Source organism: Numida meleagris, chromosome 5, assembly GCF_002078875.1.
Source record: "Numida meleagris isolate 19003 breed g44 Domestic line chromosome 5, NumMel1.0, whole genome shotgun sequence".
Classification (NCBI taxonomy): Eukaryota; Metazoa; Chordata; class Aves; order Galliformes; family Numididae; genus Numida; species Numida meleagris.
The window spans coordinates 48,041,313-48,054,324 of record NC_034413.1 but is presented as its reverse complement, the minus strand read 5'-3'; the positions used below and the strand labels follow the sequence as shown (position 1 = coordinate 48,054,324).

Below are 13,012 nucleotides of genomic sequence, written 5' to 3'. Positions count from 1 at the left end.
CCCTTGGAGTAGTTCAGCTTATTCTTTCAGCTTGGTTGGGTGACTGTGCTAATTAATGTTAAAATGAGCTAAGCTAACACGAGTGTGTGGGAGACAAATCCTCACTTTGCAGCAATTTGGTGTACAAGTGTGTTCTCAGCTCTTCTCATAGGATTTAAAATACCATTTGAATAACAAAAACATAAAAAACGTCAAGAAATGACTTGAGTATTAGATTCCTGTTAGCTAATTAGTTCAAGAGTCAAACTGGAAAAATGCCATGTGTTCAGATTTGTAGTATAATAGAGCAGTACTGTGAGCTGTAAGCAATGTTATGACCTGTGAGAAGAAAATGGAGCAGCATTAAACAGTCTTCTTCCCTCTCTGGCCCCAAAAAAAGAGAAGTTGGAGGGAGAAGTTATCTACGGAGAGCTGGGGTTTTGTTTAATGTCAGAACAGAAATACCTGATCAGTTGAGCTGATATTCTCTGTAATTGCCTGTTTATAAACATGACAAGAAAATTTTTCATTCTTTATAAATAGGAGTATTTTATGAGTAGAATCCTGACCACAGAATAGTCACTGAGAACTGAAGGAAAGTGAGAAACCAGGGATACCATTATCCTTTGTGAATCAAGTTTGTTTCAGATCATTTCCTCACCTCTCAAGGGAAATTTATGTTCAAAAGTTTAGATAAGAAACTCAGTTTTTCTAATTGTCAATGGATTTGACAGGGGTTTAAAGGTGGGAATTATCTGTCTTGTTTGATTTCAGTTAGATGGATATGTTGCAGCAGCAACATATCCATGTTGCTGATCATGTTCTTTCTTACCTTGTATCATCCATTCCCATCATAGATTTTTTTGTCTCAGAGATATCTCCTCATGCCAGAACTTACCTTTTGTAATAAGAACACCAATTTGGACCTGAGATGACTCTCTTATGGGCACTCTCGTATTAAGAACACACTTTCACCACATTATTTGAACTGCTTTCAAAGTAAAAAGGGTTACAATGGGAAAATGCTATTTATATCCAAGACTAATCATTCAAATATAAATGCAGTTCTCCAGTTAGGTTAGTATGGCTCAAGGTACTTCCTTGGGCAGAGAGTTTTTAATCAAGTGCCAGTGCACGCTACACTCTTGCTCTGCTCTCTGTCTTCTATAAATAACTCCTCTAACTCCTTTTACAGCCCGCTACTTATGTCTCTCTTCATTACCTCCGCTACACAAAAAAGCAGCACTACTTTCTCTTTTTTTCTCTCTCCCTTGCTTTTCATCTTTTCACTTTCCTCTGCAGAGAGACTTCTTGTATATTTTCTTCTCCCTGCCTTGGTCTACGGCAAGCAGCTTCCCTTGTCCCTGTTTCTTATCACCTTACTTTGAATATCTATATACTCTGTTGAATCTATTCTATCAAAATGCCTTTCAAAAATAAACATGCAGTGTTCTTTCTGTCCTCAAAATAAACTCATACCAAAATGTACTGTTGACCAAAAGATATCTCCAGCCATCTCTGCCTTTCCTTTGATCTCACAATACATACAAAACACCTCAAACCTGTTTCAGGTTTGCTTCCTTTGGTCGTTCAGGCTTTTTTTCTGGATTTGAAAAAATGTTGATGTATTTTTTGTAAGTAATTCTTGAATTTCTGCATTGTTTATTGCTATTTCTTGCTGCTCTTTTCCCTGCGGATATAAAAGATTTCTCTAACTCGACAGGACTGGTTTTGTCCACAAGGTTAACCTTATTTAAGGGCTGCTGGAAAGTCTGGAAACTTTCTGATTCTCATAGGCTTAGTGTTGCCCCACTAAGAGGAACACTTAAAGAGCAAGCTCAAAGAAATGCAAGTCCTTGGGAAGAAGATCTGAAACCCAACAAAGCTGCTGACTGCAGCTTTCATTCCTTATGCAAGTATCAAGCTGGATTTTCCAAAAATACTTTGAATCTGGACAAGCCTAGTGTTTCAAGAAGGAATGGGACATAGTTTGCTTTTTATTGTTCTCTGCTGAAAGTTCTCAATTCATTCAATTTTCAGCCTCCAAACTAAATCCGGAAACTTGAGGTAAAAAATCCACTGTTGAGTGTTTGAAGTCTATGTCTATCTCTCATACTACTAATAAGAAATATTACAAGGTCTTAAATAATCACCCATTTAGCCAGCATATTTTCATGATCCAAAGTGCTTTAAAAGACTACTAGGTTCTGCTATACTTATTTACAGGTAGGCAATTCAAGGAATAGATTAGTCGGCTTCAAGGTCATGCAAATGTCAATGGCAGGAACTGGCCTCCTGCTTGCCTTGTCTAGTTCCGTAGCTGTGGGACCACTGAAGTAATCAGCGCTGTTTTGAACCACATTTTTCAACCTTGAGTATAAATCATATGAAGGTCATATGATGGTATATGATGATGAAGGTATAAAGTCAATGTAAAATCCATACTCCGAGAAAGCCCAGTAAGTCAATTAGTATTTGCAAGATATATGGGCTTGAGGGTAAGGAACACAACAGGAAATCCAGTTAGTCTGCCTTTACTGGTTCCTCCCCTGACACACAACACATCACAGGCAGCTGATACCTAGATACGAAGGGTGTTAAAGTTACATAGACCTAATTTGTCCTCCAGATCTGACATACATCAGTAGAAATTGCACAATTATATCTGCAAGTAGTCGCACAGTTAGAGATTGTTGCCTCTGTTTTTAATGGCACTCTATTTTAAAGCTTGTAACTACAGTGCCTCAAGGATCCTGAATGGCCTTTTCAAATGTTTGGAAAGTTTTCATCAGAAGAGACACTTTCTGACCATTAGCCACGGCAAGACAACACTAGAAAAAAAATTTTGTCTCCTGCACAAATTGATTTAGAGCAATGGTTAGGAAGATTTACAGCTCCTCTGCTTCATGTTATTTGACTTAATTGTTCAGATGGGTTTCCAGAAATCTTATTTTCATTAGAGACCTCTATTATTGACCATTTCTGCCGTGCCTATACCCCAAAACAAAGGCAAAAAAGTAAGCAGTACCAGGAAATATTTCACAGTCTTTTCTAAGACTAAAGTAGTGATGTCCTTAAACTTTTAAGATGAAAGATCAGACTTGATTGCACTTTGGTTTGCCGATTTTGCATGTTACTGTTAGTTGCTCTTGAGAGTCATTACTAGAGTAATGACCTAAGTCAGTGACCTAGTCAGTGTAATAACTTACCTAAAAGGAGCCTACAAACAGGAGGGGAGTCAACTCTTTACAAGGGTAGGTAATGGCAGGACAAGGGCAAATGGTTTTAAGTTGGAGGGAAGATTTAGGTTGGATATCAGGGGAAAGTTCCTTACCAAGAGAGTGGTGAGGTGCTGGAACAGGCTCTCCAGAGAGGTTGTGGATGCCCTGACTCTGGAGGTGTTCAAGGCCAGGTTGGATAGGGCCCTAGGCAGCCTGGTCTAGTATTAGATGTGGAGGTTGGCAGCCTCCACATCTTATACTACAGCTTGATGATCCTTGAGGTCCCTTCCAACCCAAGCCATTCTATGATTCTCTAGTATTAACAGCTGAATGGAGGCGAAGGTCTTGTTGGTGCTTACTGGAGCCCAGCAGAGCCCTGGCTGAGCCTGCTGCATGCTGATCTGCAGCCATAGCACAGTGTTTGGGCACCATAAGTTGCTTGGGCTCAGAGCCCTGCTGCCAGCCCAGCCAGACAAAAAATGGGAGTGAAGGGCTCCAGACACAATGCTAAATACTGTGGGGCCTCAGGTTTTCTGAGGGACACAAAGAAGAAGATGCAGATCAGCAGAGTAGTTTCTTATTTACAGGGATGTTCTAGGGTGCAGGGCAGAGCTGCAAACTTTGCACCGAGAAACACTTTTGTACTAAATTTTCTCTTTTTGTATCTTTTCCTCCTCTAGAAAAAGATGAGAAGAGAACAAACATCTCACAGGCAGAAGTAAGTGAAATATTTTTTTCTTAAAATGTATTCACTGTTAGAATAGAACTACTGTTAAAATCCCTCTAAAACATCCTGGTCTATCCCAGCAGTTGCCTACACGTACATGCTTGCATACCTCCAGCAGCCCAGCCAACCCAAAACCCAGCACTGCGCAGGCTGCGGCATCCCCCATCTCTGCCCCCTCGCCCTCCTGCCTCGAGCAGGAGCCCCTGCAGGCAGCTGCAGGGCTGCAAAGCCAAAGCAACCTCCCCTCTTGCTGTCCTTTGCCGAGCCTGCAGTAGGCACAGGACTAATGCTGCCCACAGAAGAGCTGAGAACTGGCTCCTCCACTCTCATCTTCCCTTGCACAGCTCCTGCAGTTCCCAACCACTTTCTCCTCCACCACTGATTGCCCAGAGAAGTCGGCAAAGCTCTAAAATAGCAGCAGGAGGTATTGATTTTTTCAGATTTGGATTCAAACACAGACTTACAGTGATTCACTGGGGTGAGGATCAACAACCTATCCCACAGTGATTATAAATAGATTTCTCTTTCAAAAGAAGACAATCTTTTATTTATAAATGTTATCAATCCATCCATTGTGATAAGGTAATAGGATTGGCAGCATTCGTGTGCCAGTGTTTTTCTTAGGAGCTGTCTCCAATGCTCTTTGAAAAGATTAAAATTCAGTGGTGATGCACCAGAGGAAAAGTAGAAGGCAGCATCATTATGAACAAATAAAACTAAAATTGATGAGAGAAAATAAAGCTTGCTCAGGCACAGCTTTTTTATATTTTTCTGGGGATTGTGGCATGTCTTCAAAACCTAGCGATGTGTGAGATATTATGTGGTTTTACTTTGTATATGTTTGTATATGTATATGTATCTTTGTATATGGAGATATTGCATGTTGGTACATATCCCAATTGAACTTTTGCAGAAATTGCACTGCCTTAACACTGGAATAAGTTTCAGTTAGGTCTTGTTAGGTATACATTAATGTAATTACTTCTGCTGTATGTAATTTTACTGCTGTCATTTTGGAGTAATTCATCTTTTGTGCATAGATGTGATTTTGGAGTCACAAAGTTATACTGTCTCTGAAGATATCCCTTAAAACAGGCCTAGCTGAAGGCTGAGTGGTTGATGGAATTGTTTTATTATTATAATAAATAATTTTAATATAATGATTCTTATAATAATTGTATTATTATCATAATACATCAAAAATTGCAGGGGGAGGGATTTTCTATCTGTTTCTGTTAAAATATATGTATTAATAATTTCATTATTACCTTACATATGGAGTCTTTCTTTATACTGTGGTTAGTTGGAATATTCATTAAAGCAAATCTTGCATTATTTTAATATATGTAAGTATTTATTTGCCTTCTGAGAGTCAGTTACATAGACTGTTAAAAACACAGGCTGCCTTAACTTTATGCTTTTATGGTTAAGGGCAATTTTCAGTGGTATTGGGTCTGTTTTGCCTGGGAGGTATAAAAGCTGTCCATTAAGCATATTTTGTCTATTTAAATTTTCCCTGTGTTCGTGAAAGCCCAGGAGCTGGCATCAGATTCACATGATATCATTTCCACAGATGCTTCTCATTGTTCCTGAACTGGGAGCAATGCAAAGCACTGCAGTATATCCCAAACCTGCCTATCATTGCTGCCAGTATGCAGGGCTTTCAGCCCAGCCCTGCTGAGGCCATAAGGAAGTACCACTTACTCTGAAAAGCACCCAAGGTAATTCTGAGTATAAAACAAGTATTTGCGTGGGGCAAGCAGGACCGTGGGCTGCCAAGCACAGAAAGCTCTCTGCCTGTGTCTTACCGTCTCTCTCTCTCTCTCTTTTCAATCCTCAGTCCCAGAGCTCATCACCAAAGCAGCGGAAGCAGAGCGTGTACACCCCACCTGCCCTCAAAGGTACTGTCCAGGTACTGTCCCTGCCTTGGGAGCACCCTGGTCCATGGCAGCTCTGTCCCCCTGTGCACAGGGGACACCTGGCACAAGCTGTAGCTCAGTGTGCCCACGAGCAGAGCGCAGGGACTGCAAGAAGTTGGAGCGTATCTCTCTGGTCTCACACATGGAAGTCACTGCCTGGCAGTAGTTGTCTTCCTGATACTGGGCTGCTATTGGCCCTCATGGCAATATAATAACGGAGGGAAATCTATTTTCAAAAAAATTTCTTTTTTTTTTCATAAATCCTTACTGCTTTTATTAGCTTGAGATAGCAAGTAGTTCCACCCCAAAGTCTGAAGAGAATTCCCCACATACTGTGTTTTAGTGGTGGTGTGGGCTGAGCATCTGAACACAGCAAATGTGAAGCCTCTCTTGTTCTGAGAAGTCTCAGTGAACCTTTAGAGGGCTTACAGGCTTTTCAGGAATGAAGATAAGAGAACTGGATTGTTAGCTGCCATCAGTCCTGCTACACTTAGGCCTTGTTTCTCCAGTGACTTGCTCATGCTTCCCAGTAGGTGAGATCTATGGGGACTCACCAGCTCTTCAAAACAGCGCTTGTCAGTACAGGACAAAGCCAAGTGTCTCCTGGTAGATTAAGAATATCTTCAATTTCCATTCCTTCTGCTCAGCACGATTTGTTACCTGGCAACATATAGGAAGTGGAATATTCGTAGAGTGGATCACAACCGCTATCACTAGGTAGTTTACCATAGCAGCCAGCTCCACTAATATCTAATATCTCATTCAGTAGCTTCAGTTCTCCAGCACTTAGCAACACTGAACACATCCCCTAGATGCTGCTATCTGCCAAAACAGGCTGAAGTTTGTTTACTGGATATTAGAAATAATCTTCTTATAGTCAGTTTTAATAATTTATGAAAGAAAGTTCTGCATGGGTAGCAATTGCTCTTACTGATCTCAGCGCTGCATTATTCCTCTGCAAAAGTCTAAATTAAACACTGTGTAAATGAAGAGCTCTGTGAAACAGGTCCTCATAGTCCTCTCTAAGACTACATCCTACTCAGCGTTACCCCTGCTGAGGTCTGGGGAAGTTCCTGGCATAGTTTGCTCCTACGTCAACTTGATTCTCAAGGAAGAGAATTTCTAGCAGGAAAGACAGCTCACAGATGATCAGAAATAGCTTGTAAACAGAAGAATGCAAAATGCCTCTCCTATACACCTCAACTCCCTAACCAGCATGATATTCCCAGAGGCACAGGCAGGCAGCTGGAAGTTGATAACTGCATTGTAAACAGGCTGGATTGCTCCTAATTTAACATACTGTAAATGTCATAAATACAAACCTTTTTATTAAAAAAATATCCTGGAGTAGAAAATTCATTATTCCTTCCTCTTCGTTGCTATGAAAACATTAATGTTATTTTGTTTAGACTGAAATTAGGAGGCAAATGTAGCAAACCAAAATACACAATGCTATGAAAAGCATTACTGAGAAATAGATAATTTTGTAGAAGTTCTGTAACTATTTAAATAATTCTATTTTTATGGGTTATTTGTTTTTTTTTTCCCCAATATTTTCAGAATTGCAGGCTTCCTGATTTCTCACTATTCCCTCAGTTTTGTGTGTGTTTTCCCTGCAGGCTGTTTCTCCCTCTGTACTTAGTGTACACGTCAATCTATAGTAAAGCCTGAGATTCTGGGTGATGAATATTTTTCAGTACAGTATCAGGATGATAGTTCTTGTTACATTAAATATGAAAATATGTGAAAATGTTTGAAATGAAATAAATAAATGAAAATGCACCACTGCTGATGTTGTACATGTCATAGTACATAGATGGAGAGCAGCTTCTTAGCTAAATGCAGGCATACTTTCCCACTCTGCCATAGTAACAATCTAAACTGAAAGACAATGCTATTACTTGTCTAACATTGCTCCCAAATGCTTTGGTTCCATCCTTAAAATGGCTTGCTCTGTCTCGAGGTGGGTTTGCAGTTGCTGTAGCAAAGCCATGTGTATGCAGAGCCAATGTCTGGTTAGAGTGCAACAGGTAGGTTCTTGTTCCTATATATGTGTGTGTGTACTTTGGTTCCTGCTTTTATTTTCCTAAATGAAAACGCAGCAGCGTCTCTGCAGAAATAGCAAATAGCTGACTCATCTCACAGCATTGTTCTTTTTACTGGAATAGTGCACTGGAAAAATCAATGTGAGAGCTATCGATTTAGATGGTAATCTGGAAAGCAGATCAGACAGCAAACCAGATAACAGCTCAGTGCAGAGTTCTTTCTAGTGTTATATTACCATGTCTGATGGATGGCAAAGAGGTTTTCTTATTCTGCTTTCAAAAATATTTTATTTGCTAAGGCTGCTACACTAGCTTTTGTTAGTTCCACAGTTTCACACAGTATGCAAAGTTGGAAAAAGTCAGAATGTGAAGATTGAATCAAATTCATAATATTTTCAGTGTATTATGGTTTACCTCATCATGTACCTTGTCAGTACTTCTTACCTGAGGATAGTAATAAGGGACTGAAGGACTGGACATAATGAAGGCTGAAACTTCTTTCTGTGTTTCAGGTCAGCTCTAATGAGACTAAACTCTTGACTCTACTAAGCTTATACCAACCCAGATCAGTGATAGGTTTATCCCATGTGCTTAAGAATCCAGTAATTTTTCTACTGTTCTCTGAGTTCATCACCTCTGTTTTGCCTGTTTGCATCCCTCCTTTCTTCTCTTTCACTTGGGTTTTTATATGGGAACTTCAAATTCTCTCTTCCTTCCCTAACTTTCAGCGTGCTAATGTGTTAAGCTTGAATCCCTATCACTTTCTCCTTCAATTTTAAACTCCCCTTCTTCACGTGCAGAAGCTGACTTGTATCTCCCGATGAAGAGCACCATAAAAACAACCACGGAAAATACGTCAATTTGAAGAGTTACCAGTTCTATCCAGAGCAAATCTTTTTCAGTCAATTCTCATTGCTTGAGGTTGGTTTCTCCTAGTACTGATCTGCTTATTGTTCTTTCGTACAAAATCAAGAAGTATCCTTTGGTCCTTTTCCTCTGTATCAAAGCAGATGCCCAGCTATTTTAGTAAAAATGTCCATTCATCCACAAATGGCATACTTGAAGATATCTCCATTATTCTGGTTGGAGAGTTAGAGAAGCCCTTAATAGCTGTGCTGGATTCTCACCCTTTTTCCCTCATGCTCTCCAGAGAAGTCTGAAATGGAATAAACCTCCCAGGCAGAGAGGTGTGGCTTACAGTGCTTATCCTTTGTAAAGGTACTTCCTTGGCACCTCATCACCACCTGAAAACTAAAAGAGGACATTTGAGACTCAGAGCTACAATGGCAGCTTTCAGTCTCAAGGCATACTTTGTACCAAGGCAGTTTTCCTTTTACCTAGATATCACATTTTGTTTCAGCTCATTCTTGAAAGGAAACAGACTGGAGTGACAGGAAACAAGGTTTACAAAGGCAAACAGAAGACAGTCTGAGCTGTTCCCAAATCTGCATTGCTCCCCAGAGCTCCCAAGTCTCCACATTATCTACCAGCCCCTCTGCTATTAATACTAGCAGCTATTTAAATACCATCAAGGTCTTCCCTTGAGAAGGAAGTGCTCATTCCTGAGTGGTTTGAAGACTTCATTAGTAGTGATCCCACTGGTGTGGGTGTGCTAGAGGTCAGGGAAATAGGAAACCTTCCCTCATCTGAGTTCACCCTGCAGGAGGCTGTTGGGACCAGCATCAAGATCCTATTAATCCCAGTGAGCTTTAAAGAAAGCTCTTGCTGCTTTCTGTGTTCACTGGACCACCTTTGCAATTAGCTGCCATCAGATCATAGTTAAAGTCTTTCCCTGCAGAAGTGAAATCTATCTTTTACTCTGTTTTCCCTCTACCCTCTGGGAGAATGCATCCTTTAAATTTCCCTCTTAATGTTTTTTCTTTGCATAGAAGCCAAGATTTTTTCTTCAGCTAGGTCCTGGCTACAACATTTCAAATGGGATGAAGTGTGAGTTGTTATAATCCTAAGGAACATTTAAATACATCTTTTTGGTTTGATTCATTAAAACAACCAGGACTCAGTGGCTGTTCTCAGAGTGTTCAGACCCAGGGATTTGATACATGCATAATTCCAGTATTTACAATGATGGCTGATATTAAATGAGCTCTTTCTAGTTTCTGTCATGAATTTCAGATGCTGGGCTTGTTTATTACATGCTTGTTCTCTTCTCCAAAGGAAACAAAATGTAGAATAAATTATTAAAATCATGATGTCCCTCCTGAAATATGTAATTTATTAGAAGCAATTAGTACAGTATGTGGCCCTCATCCAAATTTGTAACCCCTTAGGCCAGCTTGATGATGTCTGATGCATCTCATTACTGTGTGACTGAAGGTTAACAAGGAACACAGATAGAGTCTGGAGACATAAAGGACTGTTGTTACTGTGGTAGGCACTGAGTTCAAAGCTCACGAGAATCATCACAGAGCAAAAATCTGAGGCTACATTTATTTCATGCGGCAGAGGAGTGAAGTTTGTGAGTCTTAAGCAGTCACTACAGGAAACTGTATTGTCCTATGGCCTGCCTTCTTATGTGGCAAACTCTGACTAGCTTCTGTCATTAACTAAATACATCAGGGTAAAAACAAAAACATTACGCTAAAAAGACTACTATGTCTTTGTGTGATTTGTGCTTCATAAACTGTCTTGAATTTAATTTTTAGAAAATTAATGTTAGCCACAATCTTTTTCATGTCTTGTACCATTTTCTGAACATCAAGGTAGGTTTGTCAAAATTCGCAGAATAAGCTGGTGATGTTCATATGCTTTTCTTATATGGGTAAGTTACTTTGGCTCAGGGTATTACATCTTCCCAATTTCTACAATGATGACAAAGTACCTGTGGCAATTGAGGCACGGACTCTGTTGCTAGTGCAGAAGGAAGACCCTTTATTTTACATGCTTACAACTTTTTATACCCACATAACAACCCCTGGGTTGTCACATGTCCCGATGTCTTTTGTTAGGCAAAGTGGGGGATTAGTCTTTGTTTTCCCACAAGTACCCATTACTTTTTTAATGTGATTGTGCTACACATGAGCCACGAGATTAAAAAAAAAAAAAAAAAAGAAGGATTTGGTTTTCCACTATTCTCTCAGTCCTGAATGCATATTCCAGACTTCTTTGCTTTTCCACTGAGCTAAGAGGCTGAGATAAATTTTGGGCAGATGGCTGGGACTGGTCTACAACGAAGGTACAGGCCTGAACCTGAAGTGATCACCAAGGATGGGGCCAAGTCCTTCTCAGATCCCTTAGCACAGCTGCGGTATTCTGGTGCCCATTCTTCAATCCTTTCTTTTTAGGTAGAAGAGCTATCTCACTAATTATTTCTTGGGTAATAGAAGAAGGCAAAGGTGAGCTTCATTATGTGTGTGTTGCTCCTGTTTGTCAATGTGTTGTGATGTGACATAGGACCATCAGTGTGTTTTGTTTCAGGAGTGGAAGCCCCACAACTGCCAGGGCTTCCTGAAGCACTGGGTAAAGAAAATTCACTCTGCAATCTTGTACAATTACATTTTTTTTCCTTTTGCATAGCCAGATCACAAAAGAGAAGTGGAACTTTGGTTTCAAAATTGTTCTTTTTTTTTTTTTTAACCATTCTTATCCATATCTTAGTCACAAAAGTAGCTTGATGCAACCACATCACTTAATATAGCATGGCCTTGGGCAAACTTCCTGGTTTCATTTCATCTTATGTATCAGACCTTGTTACAGAGGTGGTATTTTTGAAATTCCCATATATATCCGGCTGTAAGAAAGAGCTGGGATATGCGTCTTTGCAGTTCTTCCTCAGGATGCTGCCTTCCAGTCCTTGGTCTCTTTTCCTCACTCTCTCTGTGCCTCTCACCTTTCTCAGCCTTGTACGGTAATATGATAATAGTAGATACAGTTTTTTAAAATATGAGCTAATTAGTGAATCTCTGACTTGGTGAATGGGATGCATTAGATTGCTGCCACCTCAAGTTCAACTAACTGCCACCAAAAGTTGGCAGACTCTGCTGTAGTCTGTGTTTAATTCCTTACTGCTGGCAGCACTGAATACGTTTCATTTCACACAGCTGGCAGCTTCTAATTCAAAATGGCTGTGTCCCTGGCTGCAATAAATACCACATTACCTTTATTGAGACTGAGGTGTTCGGTGGAGATTAAGCTTGACATCTGCTGTACAAGAAAACAGGGCATTTGTGCTACAGCTTGTCATCTGCCCTTGGTACCTGGCATGTGAAAAAGAAAAGGTTGCACTGAGCACTAATATCAGCCTCCAGATCACCATGTGTGGTTTAAGGCCTGATCCAATGCTGACCAAAGCCTGGGGGAATATTTCCACTGACTATATTCAGTTCAACTTGAAGTTCCTGTATCTGACGGTTCATTCTAACCTTCATGAAATGAATGTTAAACTGGCCTCTTTCTAAGGGCAGACCCTTCTATAAAAGAGAAAAGGACTTGTTTTCATGATAAAAGGATAAGCTTACCAGTGTCGGTGAAACAGCATTTCTGGCTTGGAAACAGTATTATTGAGTATAGTCATACCAAATAGAGAGCAGTGTAAACATCATAGTATCAATTGCAGTAACAGAAGACATTAAACATAATATCAATAGTATCAATACAGCAACAACAGAAGGCATTAAAAAGTCAATCTTTAAAGAGATAAGAACATAAAATATTACACAAAGAAAACGTGGAAGACTTAGCACTTATTTTTAAATATAAAGTAGAAAGCCCAGGAAGAGCAATGTGTTGTTCTGGTTACTTTATATCGTAAGTCATATTTGTAGTTAAATTCCAAAGATTTTGGCAGTGATGTGCTCTGAACTGAAACAGCTTTTGAAGAAAAGATAATATTTCTATATGAGAAGATGTTAGGTTCCTGTGAAGCCAGTCATCTGGCAGAGTATTAAATTTTCTTTCCTGGCTGTAGCCATATGTTCTGGGTTGGAGGTTAACAGCCGAGCCCCAAGGCAGACACTGACTCCAGTGAGCCCTATTGTAATAAATAATTGCCCCTTTGTTCTTCTCAGGCACTGAAAGCTCTGAGTTTGATCCCAAACAAGCAGACCAAGTGAACCAGTAGGGCTCCCGTGCTGGTTGACCCTTCCTTGGCCCCTGGACAGGAGC

General features: G+C 40.0%; 1 protein-coding gene across 1 annotated transcript in view; it reads left to right on the top strand.

Moving 5' to 3' along the window:
- Positions 1-13,012, top strand: part of PPP1R1C (protein phosphatase 1 regulatory inhibitor subunit 1C) — a 47,794-nt gene that overhangs the window by 20,403 nt on the left and 14,379 nt on the right. The window contains exons 3-4 of the mRNA XM_021398645.1: positions 3,881-3,918; positions 5,768-5,828. Coding sequence (XP_021254320.1) covers positions 3,881-3,918; positions 5,768-5,828 — 99 coding nt within the window. The remainder of the gene's footprint in view (positions 1-3,880; positions 3,919-5,767; positions 5,829-13,012) is intronic.